Raw genomic sequence first — 25,662 nt, 5'->3', positions numbered from 1 at the left:
TTATCGTTATTTCATTTTATTAGCAAAGAGAGCTAGATTATTTAAACAACAATATGTAATCACTTGGTTTTCTGTATGATCCATTGTACTGGTTTTGAAGGGTTGAATAAAATGAAATTGTTGCCAAAAAACTTGTGAAATATTCTATTTTTAGGGAAACAAAGTAATGACAATAGCGTGAGTGAGGGAGAAGTGAGAAAGACTTTGACTTTGTTTGAAGCGATAAAACAAGGCGCGGAGAAATGAAGACGATGAGAAGAAACAGCTGCAAAAAAAAAACCACACACAAATTTGCAGAAAAAACTGTTCGTAATCGATCAATGAAATAGTTTTTTTTCTTTTCCTTCTTCATTAGATTTATTATACAATAAATCTCGATTTTTCGTGTCACCTCTCAAGATCTGTTCCAATTATCATCAACGAGAAAGGGAGAAATATAAATCAATTTCGAACCGTTGCTGTTTGAATCGATAATCGCAATTTGGATCTCCGATTCCACGAAACCCTAACGAGTTCCGATGTCTAGGTTCGTTAATCGAAGAATCGCTAGAAACGGGATCCGCGAATCGGATCTAAGGTCGGGTTGAAGGCTACCGGATGAGAGTAACCGGAATCGAAACGATATGAACTGGGGGAACATTGCTCAAGGACTTCAAGGATAAGGTCGGATTCGCTGACGCAACCGCCGCCGGCGACGCTTCTTCTTCCCGTGACCTCGTTCTTCCGCCGTCTCCACCCTCACCTTTCACGTCCTCTAGCCACGCCGCCTCTCCTCAGCATGACCTCAGTTTATTATCTCCACAAGGTAGAAGCTGGTCCTCTTTAGTATTATGAAATGAATCAATGTTGTTGGCATAAGCAATCAATGAGAGTCTCCTTTTTTTTAATAGTCGAGAGAAATATAACTTGGAGGTGGAGTTTAGGAGACACTGGGAAGACTTCTCTTCATCCACCTCTGAACAGGTTAGTTTAGTGTCTTCAGATTTAAAAAAAAACAAAACAAAAATGGCAAATCAAGACTGTTAATCATTCGTATATGTCATCGCAGGAGAAAGAAGCCGCCTTGAATATGACTGTGAATACGTTTTGTAACACTAGCCCACGCAGCATGCCACACATAGATCAGTTAGTTACCATGTAAGCCTTTCTATCTCTATGGATTCATTTTGAGCTAGTTTGTTTCTTTTTCAAGAGAAGTTTTGCATTCAACTATTAAGGGATCATACATTCCATGTCTTGAGTGTGTGTTTTCTTCTTCTATAATTCCTGCACAGATATCAGATATAAGAATATTGCCCATATAGAGAATTTTATTTTCAATTGCAGGTTAGTAGAAACACATGTATTCTCCTTTGTCATTGGGAGAGCATTTGTGACAGATATTGAAAAGTTAAAGATTAGCAGCAAGACAAGGTCACTGGATGTAGAGAAAGTAATAGAGTTTTTTTCTCAAGTCACCGAGGTTTGCCTCTCCTTGTGAGTATTAGTGAATCAGGACATGTTACCTTCTCTTCTATGTTAATCCATGATTTTGCTTTTTCCTTCAGGAAGGTATATGTCACGGGTGAAAACCTTTTAACTGCTGTTGAAGTCCTTGTATCTGGGGTACCTTTTTTACCTTTACTTGTCTTCCCGTATTTTTTCTGAATCGAATGACTTACAACCCTCGACTATGAGTTTTAAGTAACCCTTACCCAGGTTTCAATATCTGATAGCTAGCTGGTAGTTACTCTCACCAATTTTGGAGGCCGTGGAAAATATATTAGGGTGCAGGCTCTTTTATGGTTTGTACGCTATAGACTGTATTGTTTATATACTCAACCTTTCATGTTTTTTTCTTTTTAGCACATTGACAAACAGTCTCTACTGGATTCTGGATATTGGGTTGTCTGATACACACTCTCAATGCGCTTCTAACATATAGTGTAGCCAGTGAAGGTGAAAAATCTGTTAATTTGGAAGAAAAGGTAAATATGGCAGATGAAGTACTCTTTTTGCTAGACACTTTGAGGTTCTATTTCAATTGTCTTTTTCAGCAACAAGTCTGACATATTTTCTACATTATAAGTGTGTACGCTGCAATGCCTTATCTTTGAGACTTTAACGTATCCTCCTCATTCTTGCAGTTGGAGGAAAGCGTTATCCATATCATGAAAGCACTGGCAAGCAATCATCCTTATGCTGCACAGAGTTTGATGGAAGATGACTCCCTTCAGTTACTTTTCAAAATAGTTTCCAGTGGTTCTGTCGTGGCTTTCTCTCAATACAAAGAAGTGTTAGTTTCATACCGTAACATACAGCTTCAAAGACATGCAATGCAGGTAATTTGTTGCTTCCCTGTTCTAAAAATCAAGCAATGTTTTTTCAAGCAGAAACAGCTGCGAACTACGCTGTAGCATAGATCGTTGAATCTTGAGAGGATGTTGTGATTCTGAAAGTCCTTCATTTATGATTCCCTTTCGTGTCTTCTTCAGATCTTGGCCAGCTTCTTGTCAATGACAATGGGAGCACAGCAAGCTACATACGTAAACATTATCTGGTATGCCAGTGGATTCTGTAGATAGCTTCTCTGTGGTATACCGATTCTTGTATCAAGTATCGTAAGCTGTGACCCTGAGCATAGGTCAATCATATCGAGCTTATCTTCACTACATCTGAGGTTCTCTGTTATAAGGATTGTTTATCAGGAGAATTTAGTGAATTTTACTAGTAGGCATGAGACTCAAGCTAATGATAAGTACTACTGGTTTTGTGCAAATACTTTAGTTTGCAATACTGGCAGTGCCATATAGTAGCTGCAAATGTGTTTATAGGGTCTCTTTGTGATGCTTATAGTTATTTCAAACCATTCCACAGTATGCCCTTTCTTAACTAAGGCTTTTGTATGAATGCTGTCCTTGTTTTTTTGTGAACTTAAGATGGAAGATAGCTAATCAGTAAAATATGCCACTGAAAGATCTTGTAACTAAGTATAACTTTTTGGATTCTGTTTAGTGTGAAAATGTGTGCATATGAAACGTTGCTTTCCTGATTTATTTTTCTTGGCACAAGTTAGTGGTCTGGTTGCTTGCTATGTTTTACGTCTTCAGAACTAATTCTTTGGCTGGATTCTCCTGCAGGTAAAGGTTCTCCTAATGGCTATCAAAGATTTTGATCCAGATTGTGGGGACTCAGCCTATACAATGGGCATTGTGGATTTGTTACTTGAATGTGTGGAACTGTCGTACAGACCTGGTAATTTTGGCTTAGAGAAATACAGAAGAACTCAAAATATGTCAATGCCTGTGGAAAATTTAGCTTGATAGTATAAACATTTGGCAGCCACCTTCTTACTTATGGATTTCTACAAAGGCTCGGTGTATGGTTGCTGATCTTTTTCAATTTTGAATATGTAGAAAACTGGTGGGGTCAGGCTAAAGGAGGACATACGAAATGCACATGGTTACCATTTTCTTGTACAGTTTGCCCTGGTTCTGTCTTCCATGCCAAAAGATATAGTTTGCTGCCTCTAGTAATTTATCTCAACACCACAATAGTGGTTCGGATGACTCTGAAATACAGTCACCCCATTCAATGAATAGTAGGCAGAATGATGAGTTTGGATCACAAAGTTTCTCCCCTTCACTATCAAGATTGCTTGATGTTCTTGTCACCTTGGCGCAGACTGGTCCCGTTGAGTTATCTGGAGGAAGTACCTCACAACTACCTCAAACAAACCAAGAAGTCAAACACCGTCTGATAGCAATCTGTATATAGAGACATGGGAACAAGGAAGTGGTAAAGTAAAAGAACCTTGAAGCTGTCCAAATGTTGCAAGATATCTTCTTCTGAAAGCAGAGAACAAGATCTTCAGGCTGAAGTGTTGAACGAATGTTTAAAAAGATTCTCAAGCCATATGGAAAACTATAGAATGTGCCAAGAACTAAGGACTGTTCCACTTCTCGTGCTGAATATGGGTGATTTTCCTTCCTCACAGCAAGAGATAATCCTCAAAATTCTTGAATATGCTGTCACAGTTGTAAACTGTGTTCCAGAGCAAGAGCTGTTGTCACTCTGTTCTTGCTTCAACAGCCAATCAATTCTGAGTTGAAGCATACCATACTACTTTCTTTCTTTGTAAAGCTGACATCTTTTGATGTACAGTACAAGAAAGTCCTAGGTGAAATTGGTGTTTTGGAAGTCTTACAAGATGATCTGAGACAGCACAAACTTCTCATGGGTCCAGATCAATTTAGTGGTGTTTCCAATCATTTGAATCGGATACCTAGTTCACCTAGCTTCAACACACCTAGATAGTAAGGATGCCATCATTTCATCACCAAAGCTGATGGATCTGGGTTCAGGGAATGTCCTCACTATCTTTGAAGTTGAAAAGAACTATACCGTTGTTGGGAGTGTATGACCTCTTTACTAAAGAAATCTGAAGCTAATCAGGAAGCTTTTGGTTCTGCCAATGGTGTGACCGTTATTTTTCTTCCTGCTGCTCTCTGATGACCATCGTACTGGCGTTTTGCGAGTTTTGTCATGCTTAATCACGCGGAAGACATACATCAGGTAAGTTTACATTACATAATACGTATCTTGATTCTCTCTGTTCTACTGTATGTCTTCTTGTTTATCTGATGAATTAACTCAAATTAATTACATTAGCTTGGCTAGGCGTTTTTTTCTTTAGATTATGCCACCACCAGTGAGGTTTCTGTGTTTAGGTATTAGAAATCCTCTAGTGTCTTGTAAGAGTAACTCGTATCTTACCATCCAATCAGGTCCACCATGAAGAGTTACAAACTGTTATCGATGTGTTGAAGAGTGGAGTGGTCACTGGAATCTCTGGTCATCATACAATCTTCATCATGAAGCCATATGTGATACCATGGGTGCTCTGTGGCGTATTCTTGGGGTTAATGGCTCTGCTCAAAGAGTGTTTGGTGAAGCCACTGGTTTCTCTTCTACTGACCACTCTTGATACGTTCCCGGAAGTAGAATGCAGGGATGACTCTCATTTGATGTTCACATCAAATTGTTCAAACATGTATTGCGCCTCATGACATCTGCAGTGTGTGAGAATGCTGTTTAATAGGGTGAAACTGCACAGTGTCATTATATCTCAGACATTTTATGATATTTTGGTGGAGTCAGGTTTTGATGTGTGTTGATCTGGAAAGACAGGTGATACAACTGTTGTTAGAACTCGCAACTTGAAGTTTTGCTTCCACCTTTTCTGACATCAGAATCTTTGGCCTCAGCTGAGATGGCAGAAAGTGAAAAGTCAAGCTTTCTTGTAAAAACCCCATCTGGGCAATTTAATCCTGACAAGCAGAGGATATATAAGCAGGTGCTATCAGAGTTTCTGATCCGTTCACTGTTGCTTTTTAGTGCAAAAATCCAGTTGGAACTTCTGACTCTTTTGGAAAGGCTTGCACGTGCCACCCCATTCAACCAGGAAATTCTCACGTCAGCTGGTAAGGTCTTATGTCTTAGAGTTCAGCTTATATTGTAATTAGCTAAGTCAACTCTTAAATCTTGCTGTGCACTCTGGTCGTCTTTACCTGTGATATGAATTATTATTGGAGCAGGTTGCGTCGAACTTCTGCTGGAGATTATCCACCCATTTCTTCCGAGTTCATCTCCATTTCTTTCTCATGTCTTAAAGATTGTTGAAGTTCTTGGGGCGTACAGGTAGTTTAACATAGCTAAAAATCTAATACATAGTCTTAATGTGACTAATTTCTTTCTAGGCTGATCTTACTCAAGATACGGTGTTATTTTGGTGCAGATTGTCCCCTTCTGAACTCAAAATTCTTTGTAGATATGGTCTGCAAATGAAGGGTTAAGAATTCAGGTCAGGCGATAGTTGGTATGATGGGAAAAGCTAATTCTCATGGAAGACACAGGAATGGAACATGGTTCCCTGGCTCCATTTGTAGAGATGGACATGAAAAAAACTGGACATGCTTCTGTTCAAGTGTCCCTGGGAGAAAGATCTTGGCCTCCTGCTGCTGGTTATTCATTTGTTTGTTGGTTCCAGTCTCGAAACTTTTTGCAACCCAAGGAAAAGTAGCAGGAGAGTATGAAGCTGGTGGTTCATCAAAGACGCAGGTTCTGAGTGGGCAGCAAAGTGAACAAAATGTTTTCCGGATATTTTCTATTGGTGCAAGTAACGAAAGTCCACTCTACGCGGAACTTTATTTCAAGAGGATGATATTCTGACCCTTGCCACTAGCAATTCAAATTCTTTGTCATTTTCTGGATTAGAAACTGAGGAGGGCAAGTGGCATCACCTTGCTGTTGTCCATAGTAAGCCTAATGCTCTTGCCGGACTCTTCCAAGCTAGCATCGCATATGTTTACATTGACGGAAAACTAAGGCACATGGGTAAATTGGGTTATTCTCCTTCACCTGTTGGAAAATCATTGCAAGTAACAATTGGAACTCCAGCTACGTCTGCCAGGGTAAGCGATTTGACATGGAAAATACGCTCATGTTATCTTTTCGAGGAGGTGCTTACATCAGGCTGCATTGGTTTCATGTATATTCTTGGTAGAGGGTATAAAGGTCTTTTTCAGGATGCATACCTCTTACGTTTCGTGCCTAATCAGGCTTGTGGTGGGGGCAGCATGGCTATCCTTTGACTCGTTAAACACTGACATACTGTCATCGTCCAATAGCCAAAAATTTGAGGAAAGTAATAGACAAGGGGATTCTAAGGCAGATGGTAGTGGGATTGTATGGGATCTCGAGAGGTTAGGAAATCTTTCCTATCAGTTAGCTGGTAAGAAACTTATTTTTGCATTTGATGGAACATGCTCAGAGTTCATGCACGCGGCTGGAAATTTTACCCTCCTCAATCTGGTTGACCCATTGTCCGCGGCTGCTTCTCCTATTGGAGGTATCCAATGAGCCCATATAATTTTAGTTCATATTTTAAATTTTCGTCCATTTTAGTTGTGGTTTTACTTCATTCTACGTTTCTCAATTATTTAGGAATACCACGTTTCGGGCGCCTGGTGGGAAATGCGACTATCTGCAGACAAAATGTGATTGGCAATACTATCCGCCATGTGGGAGGAATGGCTGTTGTAATTGCACTTGTTGAGGCTGCTGAATCTAGGGATATGTTACATATGGCTCTTTCATTGCTTGCATGTGCCCTTCATCAGAATTCTCAGAATGTAAAGGATATGGAAACATACAAGGGCTATCATTTACTAGCTCTGTTTTTACGTCCCAAGATGGCCCTTTTTGACATGCAATGTTTGGAGATGTTTTTCCAGATTTCTGCATGCGAAGCGTTCTTTTCAGAGCCAAAGAAGTTGGAGAGGGGACAGACTACCATTAGTATGTCACCTACTAAGAATATGCCCGAAAACAATTATGAGGATATTAGTCTGTCAAAGTTTCAATCTGAAACTTCTTCAGTTGGATCTCATGGATATATGGATGATTTTTCAGCGCCCAAAGATTCTTTTAGTCAGTTATCTGAGCTAGAAATTGGAGATATTCCTGTTGAAACTTCAAATTGCATTGTCTTATCCAATGCAGATATGGTGGAACATGTCCTCCTGGACTGGACTCTCTGGGTGACAGCCCCTGTTTCCATCCAGATCGCTTTACTTGGTTTCCTGGAGAATCTGGTCTCAATGCTTTGGTACAGGAGTCACAATCTTACAATCCTGCGCCGAATCAACCTGGTAGAACACTTGTTAGTAACACTTCAACGAGGGGATGTGGAAGTTCTTGTCCTAGAAAAACTAGTTGTTCTTCTTGGATGCATCTTAGAAGATGGGTTCCTTACTTCTGAGCTTGAAAATGTTATTAGGTTTGTGATTATGACATTTAATCCACCTGAAATAAAGTCTCGAAACTCACCAAGGCGAGAGTCAATGGGAAAAGCATGTAATTGTGAGAAACTTGCTTTTGGAAATGCTTATTGACCTCCAGGTAACTATAAAAGCAGAAGAACTGCTGGAGCAGTGGCATAAGATGGTATCATCAAAATTAATAACGTACTTCCTTGATGAAGCTGTGCATCCTACTAGTATGAGATGGATCATGACTCTTCTCGGTGTTTGCCTGGCTTCTTCCCCAAACTTTTCTCTTAAATTTTCTACAAATGGAGGTTATCAGGGGCTGACACGGGTACTTCAAAGCTTTTATGATTCCCCAGACATATATTACATTTTGTTCTGCTTGATATTTGGGAAACCTGTTTATCCAAGACTACCTGAGGTCCGGATGTTAGACTTTCATGCACTAGTGCCGAATGATGGAAGCCATGTAGAGTTGAAGTTTTTAGATCTGTTCGATTCAGTGGTTGCCATGGCTAAATCTACATTTGACAGATTGATCATGCAATCAATGATTGCCCACCAGTCTGGAAACCTTTCACAGGTGAGCGCTAGCTTTGTAGCTAAGCTTGTTGAGGGAAATGTAGATATGACAGGGGAGCTTCAAGGGGATGCTTTAATGCATAAAACATACGCGGCACGGTTGATGGGTGGCGAAGCATCAGCTCCTGCTGCTGCGACATCTGTTATCCGTTTCATGGTTGATGTTGCAAAGATGTGCCCTCCATTTTCAGCTGCTTGCAGAAGAGCAGAATTTCTCCAAAATTGTGCTGATCTTTACTTTTCGTGTGTCAGGTTTGCATCACGTGCCTATTGCTTATATATATTCAGTTCCATGTACTTAACTTATATGTCTACACGCATTTGTTATTCCGGATTCATGTTATGTTTTCCCCATCCCGATATATGACAGATGAAGGAGTTTTTTTTTGGTGTTGTAGTTAGTGTGACTTGCAAGATATTTTGCAAATTTTGACCAAAAGCTCGGCTGTGTTGCAGGGCTGCTCATGCTGTGCAGATGGTCAAACAGCTCTCAATGAAAGCAGAGGAGCAGAGTCTAAGTGGTGGCGATGATAATAGCACACAAGGCGTTTTCTCAAACTTGCCTCACGATCTGGACCAGTCCACAAAAACCTCCATCAGTGTTGGAAGCTACCCTCAAGAGCAGGTCAGTGTGAGTTCTGAGGCATGCCTTTACCTTCAGATTATGTGGTTACTGATAAGATGGAGAAGATTCATACAACACCGTCAGGGGATTCAGAAAAATCATTTCAAGATCGTGAGTATGTCAAGAAACTAGATGGTGAGCATGTTAGCCCTGTATCAGCTTCCAGTGAACTGGAATTTCGAGACCTTAGAGGTAAATTAAGTCAAATTCAGCCAACAGATTCTCAGAGTTCTGAATCCTTCTCGATGTTAGAGTCTCCCCATGTATCTGAAAAATCAGTCTCAAAGGTCCATTCACTTCTTCACCATCTCCGCTTTCATCGCATATCTCAGTTAGTGAGTTTGATGCATCTTCAGATCACAAGTCAGTTTCACAAAATTCATCTGCTGCCCATACATTGTTTAAAATTAGTCCAAAACTTCTCCTCGAAACTGATGAATCTGGGTATGGTGGTGGGCCGTGTTCCGCTGGAGCAAGTGCGGTGCTAGATTTTATGGCAGAGATATGTGCCGACTTAATGACTGAGCAGATGAAAGCAGTACAGGCTTTGGAAAGCATTTTAGAAATGATTCCTTTATATGTGGATCCTGAATGTGTTCTAGTATTCCAAGGCTTATGCCTAAGCAGAGTCATGAACTATCTTGAAAGGCGTCTCGTGCGTGATGATGAAGAGGATGACAAAAAACTAGACAAAAGAAAATGGTCTGCAAACTTGGATGCATTTTGCTGGATGATTGTGGATCGTGTCTACATGGGCGCTTTTCCTCAATCAACTGGAGTCCTTAGAACGCTTGAGTTCTTGTTATCAATCCTGCAATTAGCTAACAAAGATGGTAGGGTTGAAGAATTCACTTCTTCAGGAAAAGGTCTGCTATCCATTGGAAGAGCAACCAAGCAAACTAGATGCATATGTTCACTCAATCCTGAAGAACACAAATAGAGCAATATTATATTGCTTCCTACCATCGTTCTTGATAACTATTGGAGAGAAGAACTTGCTTTCACGTCTGGGCTTGCTTGTTGAATCTAACAAGAGGCAACTCTCAGATGAGGAATCTGGAATTGATATCTCAACAGTTCTTCAGTTGTTGGTTGCAAACAAGAATATCATATTATGCCCAAGCAATCTTGATACAGATTTGAATTGCTGTCTGTGTGTAAATTTAATCTCTCTACTCCATGACCAGAGAAAGAATGTGCAAAACATGGCATCTAACATTGTCAAACATATGCTGGTTCACAGAAAGTCTGCTTTTGAGGATTTGCTTGTCAGAAAACCACATCGAGGACAAACCCTCGATGTACTACACGGAGGTTTTGATAGATTGCTGTCTGGAAATCTTCCAGAATTCTCTAAGTGGCTTGAGAGCTCTGAACAAACTGTAAAGAAAGTATTGGATCATGGTGCTGCGGTTATGTGGACTCAGTACATAGCTGGCTCAGCAAAATTCCCTGATGTTAGGATGAAAGGCATGGATGGTCGTCGTACGAGAGAGATGGGAAGAAAATCACGAGATATGTCGAAGTTAGACATGAAACGCTGGGAGCAGTTAAATGAGCGAAGACATGCACTTGAAATAGTGCGTGACACAGTGTCCACTGAGCTTAGAATTGTCCGGCAAAACAAATATGGTTCGATACTTCATGCCGAGAGTGAGTGGCAAAATCATCTCCAACAGCTTGTACACGAGCGAGGTATATTCCCATTGCGTGTTTGCCAAGGATCTGAAGATCTTGAATGGCAACTCTGTCCTATCGAAGGTCCATACAGAATGCGGAAAAAGCTTGAACCATGTTGCCTGAAAGTGGATGGCATCCGTAACTTACTAGAAGGGAAGTTGGAACTTGAAGAAATTGAGCTACCCAAACCGAAAAACGAAGATGGGTTGGTTATTTTTGATAACGATTGTGAGCCAGATTTCCTGCTAAGTGAACTTTACAGCGAATCCTTTGTCGAAGAAGCTGATGATGTTAAGGAAATTCCTTCTGTTAGAAATGGATGGGATAACGATGGAGGCAGTAGTTCAAGTGAAACGAGTGTTCAGAACGCTCTCGATTTTAGTGGCAAGTCTAGTGGTACAATATCTGTTCTAATCAGCGAAAACACATATGAAAAATCAGAGACTGGATCTCCAAGAGGGTCATCTTCTGGTAATATGGATGAAACAAGAGATGTGGAGGAAGAATCAGAGAAGGAACTTAACGATGATGGTGAGTATTTGATCAGACCATATCTGGAACATCTTGAAAAGATTAGGTTCCGATACAACTGTGAGAGAGTTGTTGGTTTAGACAAACATGATGGGATTTTCCTGATAGGAGAACTATGCCTATATGTTATAGAGAGTTTTTATATCGACGATCATGGCTGTATCTGTGAGAAGGAAAGTGAAGACGAATTATCCATTATCGATCAGGCTTTGGGTGTGAAAAAGAATGTCACTGAAAGCTTGGAGTTCCAGTCCAAGTCTAGCCCACAATGGAGTACAAATATGAAAACCGGAGCTGTAGGGGCAAGAGCATGGGCATATGGCGGTGGGGCTTGGGGGAAGGAAAAAGTGCGCGTGACCGGTAACTTGCCACATCCTTGGCGTAGGTGGAAGTTGGATAGTATTCATGAAATTTTGAAACGTGATTATGAGCTGCGTCCAGTTGCTGTTGAGTTATTTAGCATGGATGGATGTACTGATCTCCTTGTGTTCCACAAGAAAGAGAGGGAAGAAGTCTTTAGAAATCTTATTGCCATGAATCTTCCAAGGAACCGCATGTATGTCATCTCATTTTGTTTCTCTCAATTTATTTTCTCCAGTTGTGAATCAAGCTAAGCTCAAGAACTGAGCAGTTGTAGCTTAGTTCTTCACAAGGCCTTCAGGCTGTTTGTTTATTCGTTTGTCGTTTTTTTCCCTTTATTGCAGGCTGGATACAACCATTTCAGGATCAGCGAAACAGGAAAGTAAAGAGGGAAGTCGTCTTTTCAAGTTAATGGCAAAGTCATTCACCAAAAGATGGCAAAATGGAGAGATCAGCAATTTTCAATACCTAATGCATCTCAACACCCTAGCCGGACGTGGATACAGTGATCTCACTCAGTATCCGGTATTTCCATGGATTCTAGCAGATTATGACAGCGAGAGTCTTGATTTGTCAGATCCAATGTGTTTTCGGAAGTTTGACAAACCAATGGGTTGCCAGACGCCTGAAGGAGAAGAAGAATTTAGGAAACGGTTTGTGATGTCTAATGATATTTTTGATTAATTATGTCTTTATACTGTCATAATCTTATCCGAAATTACATTTGTTACTTTTTACTTTCTAATTTCAGATATGAGAGCTGGGATGATCCAGAAGTGCCAAAGTTTCATTATGGTTCGCACTATTCAAGTGCAGGAATTGTTCTCTATTATCTCATTCGCCTCCCACCTTTCAGTGCTGAAAACCAGAAGCTCCAGGGTGGTCATTTTGATCATGCTGATCGACTTTTCAATAGTATTAGAGAAACTTGGCTAAGTGCATCTGGGAAAGGAAATACATCAGATGTGAAAGAACTAATTCCTGAGTTCTTCTACATGCCCGAATTCTTAGAAAATAGATTTAACCTTGATTTTGGTGAAAAACAGTCAGGAGAAAAGGTAAGGCTAAGTAATCCTAATAGTGCTTTTCTATATGTACCTATTACTTCTCCATTTTTCCGTTCATGAGCAAGTTCCTTGTATAATTTCAGGTGGATAATGTCTTTTTACCTCCTTGGGCTAGAGGGAGTGTTCGTGAATTCATCCGCAAGCACAGAGAAGCGTTGGAGTCTGATTATGTTTCAGAGAATCTCCATCATTGGATAGATCTCATCTTTGGGTATAAACAGAGAGGAAAGGTACATTACATGTTCTCCTTTTGGATCATGTCTTAGAAACGTTGCTTCCTGAAACATTGAATCATGAGGCTGTTTATTTTCAGGCTGCAGAGAAAGCTGTGAATGTTTTCTATCATTACACCTATGAGGGGAATGTTGATGTTGATGCAGTTACGGATCCTGCCATGAAAGCATCTATACTAGCGCAGATTAATCATTTTGGACAAACACCTAAGCAGCTGTTTCAGAAACCTCATGCTAAACGAAGGACAGACAGAAAAATCCCTCTACACCCTCTGAAACACTCGACGCATCTTGTTCCTCGCGAATTACGCAAATGCTCATCATCTATAAATCAGATCATCACTTTCCATGACAAGCTGCTTGTCGCCGCCTCAAACTGTTTCCTGAAACCGAGAGGCTATAGGAAATACATAAGATGGGGTTTCCCGGACAGAAGCTTGAGATTTATGAGCTATGATCAGGACAAGCTCTTATCCACCCATGAAAATCTCCACGAAGGCAACCAGATCGAGTGTGCTGGTGTTAGTCACGATGGGCGCATCGTCGTCACTGGAGCAGACGATGGTCTGGTCTCTGTGTGGAGAGTCAGCAAGGATGGTCCGCGTGGCTCACGGCGTTTACGGTTAGAGAAATCCCTTTGTGCACACACAGCCAAGGTCACTTGTCTGCGTGTAAGCCAACCTTACATGATGATTGTGAGCGGTTCAGATGACTGTACAGTTATCATATGGGATCTCAGTTCATATAATTTTGTGAGGCAGCTCCCTGACTTCCCAGTTCCTGTTTCCGCAATCTACATAAATGATCTTTCAGGAGAGATCATAACTGCTGCTGGAACTTTACTCGCGGTGTGGAGCATCAACGGCGATTGCCTTGCCGTGGTTAACACATCACAGTTGCCATCCGATTTTATAGTGTCATTAACATGCTCAACGTTTTCTGACTGGCTGGAAACAACTTGGTATGTGACTGGTCATCAAAGCGGGTCTCTTAAAGTGTGGCAGATGGTACATTGCACTGATCCCGTTGGTGCTGAGATCAAAGCTACTAGCAACAGAACAGGATGGACAAATCTTGTGCCAGAATACAAGTTGCTTCTACACAAGGAGTTGGATTGCCATAAGCAACCGGTCACAGCTCTGCACCTCACGGCCGACCTGAAGCAATTGCTGAGTGGTGATTCTGGTGGACGGTTGATTTCATGGACAGTTCCAGACCAGATACTAAAAGCTACACTCAAAAGTGCTCTCATAGCTCAGAATCTTAAGCATCATCATGTAGAAGCTAGGATTAGAATCTAAAGCAATCACTAATGGTAGATGAGAATCAGAATGTAAGACCTCAGGACATAAACTGTTGGCTTTGTGTGAATTATTACCTCACATTGATTCTACATTTTCTATTTTGCAGGTTCAATGTTTGTGATCGAAAAATGGTGAAGCAGCAAAGGGAGGGAGAAACTGGTACAATAATAACTTACAGGCTTTTGTGGTGAGAATTTGTGTAGATAGAGCTAATAGGAAATTTATGTAAAGTAATAGTACAGTCCCATCTCTAAATTCTCAGATGCAAATTTTGTAATCACTTAAATGTTTTTACTGTAGCTTAGAAACTTATAAAACAATGGGTTCAACATTAACGGTGATACTTCTGTTTTGAAACTGTAAACCAGACAACAGTTTCATTTTTTGTTTTGTTTTTAAACTGTAAACCACACATCAGTTTCAGGCATCAGCTCTCTCCAATGAAATGAAATGAAATTGCACCAATTAACAGAGCAAATGTATGCCTCTGAAGTTCCAAGCAATTTCAAGTTGATAGGGGTATATGCCCTGGAAAGTCTCTCTCTGTGCGCTCAAATCTCAAGCTACGTTCCTTTCAAATCTGTCTCTCTCTGGATTCAAAAAGTCTTTGTTAAACTTTGCATATATTTTAGGTATATGCATATAGTCTTTGTTAAACTTTGCATGGCTTATTATTGTTTCATATTGTAACGCCCCGACCGCCTACGGCTAATGGGCCACCCACGCCCGCTCTCTCAGCCCGTGGGCCCCATCCTATCCGACGGTCGGTCGTTAATTTTTCAAGGCTCGAAATCATTGTTTATTGATCCTGCAATCACCACCCGACCTTTCTCCGTGCTTTGGCCTCACTCGCACGCTATCGCGAATCACTTCCCGATAAGTCACCCATCCTTCCACTACTCCAGCTCAAGCACGCTTAACTCTGGAGTTCTTTCAGGATGTGCTCCGGAAAAGGTAAGTCAACTTTAGTGACATAGGTAGCCAAATCAATTCTCTTAAGCCTTTTCACATATCACAACTCGGGATGTTACAATTGCAGTTCAATTGGTGACAGTTTGCCTTGTGGAATGCTGTTAAAGGGTGAGGACATGGGTTCAAGTCTCACCAACAACCTAATTATAGAGATAGTGAAATCTCATAATGGAGGGGTTGGGGTCGGTGCGCTGCAGTGCTGTGAGCTTGGGTCCATGGGCTGGTGGTTCCACGGGACAGGTTGTTACACATATATTGTAATAATATATTTAAACAGAATTTACATTATTCCCTCAACTGATTCTATGTAACATATATAATATAGTGTTTAGGCAGAGCTTAGACGGCAAATCCCTTATATATTAATAGAAAACATTTAAAAGTTATAATATTTAGTTCGTAATAATTACAAAAGAACTTTGTTGAGTTGTCACTTAATTAAGATGTCGATTAATCATTCGTGGCAGCTTAAAAAAAATTCAAAAAAATGTTGGCCCACAATTCAATTGCTAGAAAATATTATATTAACCTAAAATATAAGAAGCATGTATTCTTTTCTTAAATAAAAGCTAAGAAGTTACCTCATATGATTAACATATATACTGGAATTAATGATTATGAATAATAAATATATGATAAAAATTAAAATCTTTTTTTTCAACAAAAAATATCTGATAACATTTTTTGCATATTTTCTCATTTTTGTTTAATTTTATATTATTAAAAGAAATTAAAAAAAAAATTAACCATATAATAACAAAATTAGATTTTTTCTTATATGTTATATTTTGAATTTTTTAAAATGAGTTTAAATTACAAAAATGTTAAAAATCTATTTGAAAAATTTGTGATCAATGGCTTAATTTTTTTGTTATAACAAGTTACAAATGATCATAAAATTGTATTAATATGAAAACAATTTTCATTGCCAGGAAAAAAAAAGTTATACGATTTTCTTTATTTTTAAATAAAAAGAATAAACAGTTGAACATAACAATTATCAGTTGGTCATGATCTTATTTTAATAGTATTGATTAAAAACAAATTTATATTAATAATATTTTTATTTTTAAATAAGAGAATTCTCATATATTCTGTTATTATCTTAAAATAATTGTTTCTATTATAAAAAATTAAAAAAATAAGATAAAAAATTATTATTAGATATTGATCAAACAAATATATTTGTATAAAAAATATTTTGTAAAATATTTCTAATATGTTATTATTTTCAAAATTTTAATACAATATAAGCATATATATATATTTTAATAATAAAATTTTTCATATATAAATAAAGTTTATTTAAAATTTTTGAAAATATAAATAGTAAATTGTGAAGTTTTTTAGATTAAGAAAATATAAACTAATAAATATTCGCAATAAAATTATGTCCCCATATGCAGGCAACACATCTAGTTTTTTTCTATTTTTGATCATTTGTACTTTCTTATAAAAGAATTTAAAACACTGATAAAAGAAATTTTTGTGGGATTTCTATTTGTATAAACATGTACTTAAATTATTTGAACCAAAAAGGTAGTTTTCCCAGTTTTTTTAAAACAAAATTTAGCATAAAATTCTAGTATTTATATAAAGTTTTATTAACCCTAGCTATTCTTCGAAACGTCCTACAATTTTGTTACAAACTGCAGCCTCTGCCGCTATGAAATCTGAAACTGAACCATCAGAGAAAAAGTCGAAGAATTTGAATCCATCCCTTTCGTTATTTTCTCTTCCAGACGACATCGTTCTGAACTGCATAGCCCGGATATCACCATCGTACTACCCTAAACTCTCTCTTGTTAGCAAGACCTTTGGCTCTCTCGTCTCATCCCACGAGCTCTACAAGACTAGGTTTCTTCAAAAAACATATGAAAAAATCCTTCATGTCTGCCTACAGTTTCCCATGGATCATCGTCCCTCCTGGTTCAGTCTCTGGTTAAGACCTAACCAACCCCTAACCAATGACTTGGAGAGAAAGGAAAAGTCTAGAACGAATGCTCGGTTAGTAAAAATACCCTCTTCTTATTGTCAGCGTCTACCAACGTTCATGTGCATGGTTGGTTCAGAATGGTACGCAATCAATCGATACGGTTATCCAGCTTCCAATTTGTCCGTCTATAAATCAGGGATATGCGACTGGCGTGAAGCCCCAAACATGACCGTGGCTCGAGGAGAGGATGCCATCGCCGGCGTTCTCAATGAGAAAATATACGTAATGGGAGGTTGCAGCAAAGATGAATCGAAGAATTGGGCTGAGGTTTTCGATACAAATACTCAAACATGGGAATCTTTACCTGACCCTGGTGTCCAGCTACGCCGTTCTCCACTTAGGAAAATAGAAGTGCGTGGGAAAAAAATCTACGTTATTAGCAGCAAGAGTATTGAGTGCGATGTTTATGATACTAAGGAAGGTAGATGGGAAGTTGTAGTTCAATCACACATGTTTGAGTGTAGTTGTGTGATAGAGAATGTAATTCTCTATGTAAGGTACTGTGATGGTAATAAAGGTTTTTTGTGGTATGATGAGAAGCTTAAAGATTGGAGAACGATCAACGGTTTGAGTGTACTGGTTAGGCATTGCCGAGGTGGTTCTGGTAAGATTGAAATGGCTAAATACAGTGGGAAACTCTTGATGATATGGGACAAGTATAAGCAGTATAAACATCACCCTGAGAAGAAGATTTGGTGTGCGTTAATTGCTTTTGAAAGGAGGAACAATGATGATGAAGTTTGGGGAAAGGTGGAGTGGGCTAATATTGTGCGTACGGTTCCCAATTCATGTGTTTTATTGCGTTCTGTATTTCAAGCAATTTGATAATATATGATATCATGTGTTTTCTATACTAGTTAATTGTTGTTATACTGTTCTTGGAAAAGAAACAGCCAAAAAAATCCTTAACTTACACAAAAAAAAAAAAAAAATAACCTCCAACTTCCTTTTAATCTTCAACTGTTTTTAAATTGTCCAGTTTAACTTTCAATATTAGTTGACCAAGTTATTTTAGATACCTGGAAAGTTAATGTTAATTCGATTAGACGGTTGACTTTTGTGTATCTTTGATTGCTTAGTCAACAAAAATTGAGGTTTAAATTGAACAAATTTAAAAAGTTGAAGATTTAAATAGCTTCAGCAGAAATTCATGTTTTTCTTTTTTCCGTGGGTGATTGTGACTTCAAAATTTGGTTTTTAAAAATCGTTTTGCTTATATCCGATTTGTCGACTAGATAGGTGTCTAATTGAAGCCTAAATAAATTTTTAGAACAAAGATTTCCACAAAAAAGAAACTCCAAAGAAAAAGTGACAAAAAGTTTTATTGATAAAGAGTAAATATACTTTTATACTATTAGGATTAACTATCTTTAAACTTAGGGTTAGGGTTAAGGATCCTAAAGCTAATGGATGAAATTTGGAGGTGTGGTTTAAAATTAACTAGATTCTGATCCGTCCTTAAAAAGGATGGATATATTTTTTGTTTTAATATCTTTTTTGAAAAAAAAAATTTCATATTTGTGTTTTTCTTTGTAATTATATTTATTTTTTTCTTAATCAAAATTATTTTATAAATTAATAGCAATTTAAAATCCCATAGAAATACAAATTTCAACAAATTATTAGTTTTATAGAAAATATTCCCTCTGTTTCATTTTATTTGTCATTCTAGACTTATGCACACATATTAATAAAACATGTGATTTTATATATTTTCAAGATAAAAACACAATTACCTATACACGTAACCACATTTTCAACCAATAGAAAAATAAACTAGAGAATCCTATTAATAAATTTTGCATTAAAATTATAAAACGACACTTATTTTGAAACAAAAATTTTTTCCTAGAATGACACTTAATCTGAAACGGAGGGAGTAAATGGTTTTACTATTTACATTTTGGCTCGATAATAAGGCGCATGGGTCTGAGAAAAATAGAATAAAAGAGAAAAGTTACAATATATTAACTGTTAATTTTGTTAGATAAAAACAGAAACATGTTAGTGTTTAAATAAAATCAAAGAGAATAATAAATAGTACTTTAAATAAAGAAAATAAATGCTAATGGACAGAGATGGCTGGCACTATACCAATAATGGAAGGTATACAGTTAAATTGGGGTATCAGATCGAAAGGGTGTACCCCGATAGAGAGCGAGTCTTACCGCAGCTAGGACCATCTATTAACCTTTTGAAGGCTCTTTGTTGGAAAATTCGCTGCCCACCAAAAATGAAGCATTTTCTTTGGCAAATGTTGTCAGGATGCCTCCCGGTAATGAAGAATCTTAGAGCAAGATGAATTAACGGAGATACTATTTGCAGTAGATGTGGAGACCATGAAGAATCAATCAATCATGTGTTTTTTGAATGTCCACCAGCGGCCCAAGTATGGGCCCTCTCTAGGATACCATCACATCAAATGGTTTTCCCCACCACTTCATTATTTGCGAACATGGATTACTTGTTTTGGCGGGTTCCCCCAGTAATCGATGATCATCATTTTGCATGGATATTATGGTATATTTGGAAGGCACGAAATAATAAAGTTTTTAGTAATTTGGATATTGATCCTCGAGATACACTCAAGTTAGCCGAAACCGAGTCTCAGCTCTGGAAAGAAGCACAAGAGTCTAGTTCTCAGAAGCTGGAATTGTCTAGGACATCAACAGATGTGCAGGTCCCAGATATTCAAGGAAGATGGTGTTTCTCAGACGGATCATGGAAGGATAAAGAAAGGTTTTCAGGTCAGGGATGGTACAGTACCTTGGAAGGTTTTGAAGGTCTGATGGGAGCAAGGAACACAAGAGCTTCACTATCTTCTCTACACTCAGAGATTGAGGCTCTTATCTGGTCAATGGAATGTATGAGGAATTTAAGACAGTATAATGTTACTTTTGCAACGGATTGTTCGCAGTTGATGAAGATGGTTTCGGAACCGGATGAATGGCCAGCCTTTGCAAATTATCTAGAAGATATAAGGATGTTGAAGAGTAGTTTTACTTCTTCGGAGATTATCCATGTACCCAGGACAAGGAATAAGAAGGCGGATGGTCTTGCACGCAGTGCAAGAAAGCAACCGTCTTATGTCGTCCATATGGATACAGATCCCCCAGTTTGGTTAACAGAGTCAATATGAATCTGTAATGTTGCTGACAAAAAAAAAAAAAAAAGAAATAAAGAAAATAAATATTTAAATATAACATTTATCAGTAGATAATGATCTTATTTTAATAAAATAGATCTAACTGTGTATTGTTCATTTATATAGATACAATGAATATCTTAAGAAAGAATTGAATGGTGGAAGATGAATCATTGAATATAACAGAGTTCCCGCTCTAAACAATCCTCAATCATCATATATTCGCTCGATTTCCTTTAACAACATATATAAGATTTGGTAAAAAAAAAAAAAAACAGCATATATAAGATGGTGTTAATATAAACAGAAAAGAATGGATGATTATTATTAATAAGAAACTGTGGACTTTGGTTCAGTCAAACACCGAGTGGGCTTCGATGTCGCAGCCTATCTCCGTGTAAACCTGCAAGAGAAACAAGGAAGCCCAAGTCTCAGCCCAGGAATAAAAATGACAGCTAACTGAAACGGTGCGTTTCAAGAGGGGAGGAGTTTGTTATAACAAACTCATGAGCTGTCATCGTCACTACGGCGAGAGAGATCACAGATCAAGAGATACAGAGAACGGAGAAGAGATAGGAAGAACTTAGCTCAAGTCGAGAGGTTGACGTCGACGGAGCCACGAAAGCGATACACGGTTGAGATCGAACCATTCCGGCGGTGGTTTACCGGCGTCATAGAGGATTCGGCAAGTGAGCTACTCTATCTTCATTTTTCGTTGTTGTAAGCGATTGATTCGCCATTGTTGTACTCTGTATAAGCTTGAGTTGATAGTGATCAGTTGAGGGATGCTGTTCCCTCCCCGGTGAGTAGATCAGCGAACACCGGGTGAACAAATCTTGTGTCGATCTTTAGTTCTTCGTCGCTTTGATCTCGAACCTGAAAGAATCGAACAAACCTAATCACGCATTGAACGGAAAGCTAAACATAACCTAATCCGATCTAAATACTCAACAATTGGTATCAGAGCCCAAGGTTGGGTGCTAAGGTAACGAGTAAGATCAGATCTGATAAGGAAGGAGAAGGAGAGGTTACTTATCTGTGATTACTTGCTGTGATCACTGAGGTTTGTAGATCTCCTGCTTGTGTTGTTGTGATTGCTGCTATTCGCTTTCTGTGTGCAGTTACTCCTGAGATCCTTACGTTTCAAGATGGAGAGAACTCATGGAAAGTTCGAGATGGATAAGTTTGATGGAAAGGGGGATTTCGGTATGTGGAAATACAAGATGATGGCTCAGCTGGAGATTCAAGGTCTCCTTGCAGTGTTACAAGACGACTTCGTGGTTACATCAGTATCTGAAAAACAAGAAGAAGGTGAGAAACCTACAGTTGATCAGAAGAAGGCTGATAAAGATCTACGAGTTAGAAGCTTACTGTGTACCTGCTTGAGTGATTCAATCTTGAGGAAAATTATGCACGAGCAGACTGCTCTTGGCATGTGGAAGTCCCTGGAGAAGCTGTATCAGCTCAAGTCTCTTCCAAACAGGATCTACCTGAAGCGTCAGTTCTCCTGTTACAAAATGGAAGAGGATAAGTCGATTGAAAAAAATGTGGATGTGTTTCTAAAACTGATAGCTAATCTAGAGAGTTTGAAGGTTACCATTACAGACGAAGATCAAGCTATTCAGTTGCTCTCTGGTCTTCCTGCTGCGTATGAGCAACTGGTTCACACTCTTCAATACGGCACTGGCAGAGACACTCTCACTGTCTCTGAAGTTGTTACATCTGCATATTCAAAAGAAGCTGAACTCAGACAGAAAGGTCTACTGAATAAAAAGAAAACTACATCAGAAGGTCTATCTGTTGAGTCAAGAGGAAGGTCGTCTAAGCGATCAGATAATGGTAACAACAAGAAGTACAACAGATCTAGAAGCAAAGGTGATCGATCTAAGTCTAGAGGCAGATCAGATAAGACTAAGAAAGGCATGTGTTTCTCATGTGGCAAAGAAGGTCACTGGAAGCGTGATTGTCCAAACAGAGGACACAAAAATGGTGGTGAACAAGCAGTGAATTCAGTAACTGAGATAAGGCAACCATTAGTGCTCACAGCAAGCATACATGACTCTAGAGACGAGTGGGTTCTAGACTCAGGTTGCACATTTCACATTACACCTAACAAGGATGTCTTATTTGATCTACAAGAAGGAGATGGGAGCAAAGTTCTAATGGCGAACAACACTCAATGCGAAGTCAAGGGCATTGGTAAAATCAAAATTACTAATGAAGATGGAGCAGTGATTATTCTCAAAGATGTTCGCTATATGCCAGACATGAGCAGGAACTTAATCTCCTATGGAATGCTAGAGAAATCGGGGTGTAACTATCAAGGTGGAGATTTCACTGTGACATTCTACAAAGATGGACAGAAGGTGATCACTGGCAAGTATGAGAATGGGTTGTACTACCTACAAGGAACAGTGTCACGTGGTGAAGCTAATATCAGTGAGTTTACTGGAGCTAAGACTACTATATGGCACTCACGGTTAGGACACATGAGTTCAAAGAACATGGAGTTGCTTGTGAAGGAAGGTTATATACCTAAGACTGAAGTGGGAAAGCTAGAGTTTTGCGAAGGATGTGTATTGGGTAAATCACATAAACAAAGCTTTCCTAAGGCTAAGCATACTACTAAAGGCATCCTAGAGTATGTGCATTAAGATCTATGGGGTTCTCCATCAACTCCAGAAAGTCTGGCTAGTTGCAAATATTTCATAAGCTTCAAAGATGATTTCTCGAAAAAAGTTTGGGTCTACTTCCTAAGAACTAAAGACGAAGCATTTTCTAAGTTTGTGGAATGGAAGGAAGCTGTTGAGAGTCATACTGAGAAGAAAATCAAGTGCCTTCGCACTGATAATGGGTTGGAGTATTGCAATAAGCAGTTTGACGAGTTGTGCAGAAAGTCTGGAATCAAACGACATAAAACGTGTAACTACACTCCTCAACAGAATGAGGTTTCAGAACGTATGAACCGCACCATAATGGATAAAGTGAGAAGCATGCTAGCTGAGACCGGATTGGGACAGGAGTTTTGGGCAGAAGCTACTTCTACAGCTGTGTATCTGATAAACAGGACACCAAATTCAACCATAGACTTCAAACTTCCAGAAGAAGTTTGGTCAGGTAACAGGCCTGATTTATCACACTTGAGAAGGTTTGGTTGCACAGCCTATGTTCACGTTACTCAGGAGAAGACTAGCCCTAGAGCAATTAAAGGAGTTTTCGTGGGTTATCCATTTGGTGTGAATGGTTACAGAGTGTGGATTCCAGAGGACTTAAAGTGTACTACGAGCAGGAACGTTGTGTTCAGAGAGGATGAGATCTACAAAGACACGCAAGCTAAGAAGGTTACAGAGAGTGGAAAGGATTCATGAAAGCAAACTAAGGAACCTAATAAAAAGGTATCTTTCAGTCCAAGTCTGATTCGAGGACCAAGTGGTCCCAACTATGAACATGGTGAAACGTCTGATCCTGGAAACTCAGAGCAGTCTCAACAAGATTCAGAGGTTCATGAGAGTTCAAGCGACTCAGAGAGTGAAAGTGATACGTAAGGGTTGACGTTTGTTGAGGATAGTGAATCTACAGGCTCTATTGATAACTACATGCTTGCGAGAGATCGAGTCAGAAGACAGAATGTCAGGCCACCATCTAGATATGAAGATGCTAACCTAGTTGCCTATGCACTAACTGTGGCTGATGATATTGAGAGGGAAGAACCTTAATCTTACGAAGAAGCAAAGAGGAGTAAAGACTGGAAGCACTGGGATAATGCTGCAGACGAAGAGATGGATTCACTTGACAGAAATCACACTTGGGATCTCATTGAGAGACCAAAAGGTCAGAAGACCGTTGGCTGCAAGTGGCTCTTCAAGTATAAACCGGGAATCCCCGGTGTGAAGGACATGAGATACAAGGGAAGACTAGTTGCTAAAGGGTATTCACAGAAGGAAGGCATTTACTACAATGAAGTGTTTTCACCAGTTGTCAAGCACGTCTCAATAAGACTGATGCTTTCAATTGTGGTGAACAGAGACTATGAGTTAGAACAACTAGACGTCAAGACTGCTTTTCTTCACGGGAACCTAGACGAAAGGATTCTAATGGATCAACCTGAAGGTTATGTGAAACCCGGGGATGAGAACAAGGTGTGTCTCCTAAGGAAGTCTCTATATGGTCTAAAGCAATCTCCTAGACAGTGGAATCTACGGTTTGACTGTTTCATGAAGAAAGAAAAGTTTCTACAGAGTGAGTATGATTGGTGTGTCTACATGAGAAGTGTTGATACTCCTAAGGAAATCTATCTACTTCTATACGTGGATGATATGCTAATTGCTTCAGGAGATATGACTGAGATTCAGAAGATTGAAAGACAGTCTGAGCAGAGAATTCGAAATGAAAGATTTAGGAAGGGCTTCCAGAATTCTTGGAATGGACATTATTCGTGACAGGAAGAAGGGAACTTTAGTACTCTCTCAGGAGGCATACATTGAGAAAGTTCTAAAGAGTTTCGGGATGCAAGATGCTAAGCCAGTCACAACTCCATTGGCGCCTCAATTCAAACTGAAGAGTCAAACCAAGGCAGAGGCGTTAGCAGGTGCAGCTGAGATGGAAGGAATCTCTTATGCAAGTGCAGTCGGGAGCCTCATGTATGCCATGATTGGCTCAAGACCAGACTTAGCACATGCAGTGGGAGTTGTGAGCAGGTTTATGTCTAAACCTAGTATGGAGCATTGGTTGGCAGTGAAGTGGATTTTAAAGTTTCTACGGGGTGAATCTAAAACCAGTTTAACGTTTGTTAAGAGTGATGTGCGTTCTATTGAGGGATTTTCAGATTCAGAATACTCGGCTGATTTAGACAGACGACGTTCAGTTACTGGGTATGTGTTCAAGGTTTGGGGTAATACAGTTTCGTGGAGATCTAACCTACAATCAGTTGTAGCTTTGTCGACTACTGAGGCAGAGTATATGGCACTCTCCACAGCAACCAAAGAAGCTATTTGGTTAAAAGGGATATGTGAAGAACTAGGCCTAAAACCAGGAAGTGTGAAGATGCATTGTGATTCACAGAGTGCCCTAGCTCTAGCTAAAAACAGAGTATTTCACGAAAGGACTAAGCATGTTGCAAACAAGTATCACTTCATCCGTGATATTGTTGCTCAGGGTGATATTATCCTACACAAGATTCACACAAGCAAAAATCCAGCCGATTTCCTAACTAAAGTGTTACCTGGTCCGAAGTTCAGACTCTGCTCTGAGCTGGTGAATCTGTTCTGAGAAGGAAGCGGCTCCGGGTAACGATGTGGCTCCGTTGTTGGTTACCTCGCAAAGAAAACAAAGATTCAGGGAAGTTAGTTAACATTATCAT

General features: G+C 39.1%; 1 protein-coding gene across 1 annotated transcript; it reads left to right on the top strand.

The window, feature by feature from the left end:
- The first annotated feature begins 3,432 nt into the window (after positions 1-3,432).
- Positions 3,433-14,574, top strand: LOC108837505 (BEACH domain-containing protein A2). Its single transcript, XM_057005972.1, is given in 32 exon segments — positions 3,433-3,441; positions 3,499-3,715; positions 3,718-3,791; positions 3,793-3,828; positions 3,830-4,055; positions 4,058-4,283; positions 4,285-4,385; positions 4,388-4,478; positions 4,480-4,558; positions 4,767-4,836; positions 4,839-5,074; positions 5,076-5,141; positions 5,143-5,196; positions 5,198-5,462; positions 5,577-5,679; positions 5,777-5,825; positions 5,827-5,865; positions 5,867-6,074; positions 6,077-6,190; positions 6,193-6,629; positions 6,631-6,889; positions 6,985-7,889; positions 7,891-8,642; positions 8,847-9,031; positions 9,034-9,291; positions 9,294-9,913; positions 9,915-11,782; positions 11,931-12,239; positions 12,338-12,644; positions 12,737-12,883; positions 12,967-14,219; positions 14,297-14,574. Coding segments are annotated over 31 exon segments (9,531 nt in total). The 3' UTR covers positions 14,188-14,219; positions 14,297-14,574.
- Positions 14,575-25,662: the final 11,088 nt, after the last annotated feature.

The sequence above is a fragment of the Raphanus sativus genome, chromosome 3, assembly GCF_000801105.2.
Source record: "Raphanus sativus cultivar WK10039 chromosome 3, ASM80110v3, whole genome shotgun sequence".
Lineage (NCBI taxonomy): Eukaryota > Viridiplantae > Streptophyta > Magnoliopsida > Brassicales > Brassicaceae > Raphanus > Raphanus sativus.
Note: the sequence above shows the minus strand (reverse complement) of the source record. Positions and strands in the feature narration are given on the sequence as shown.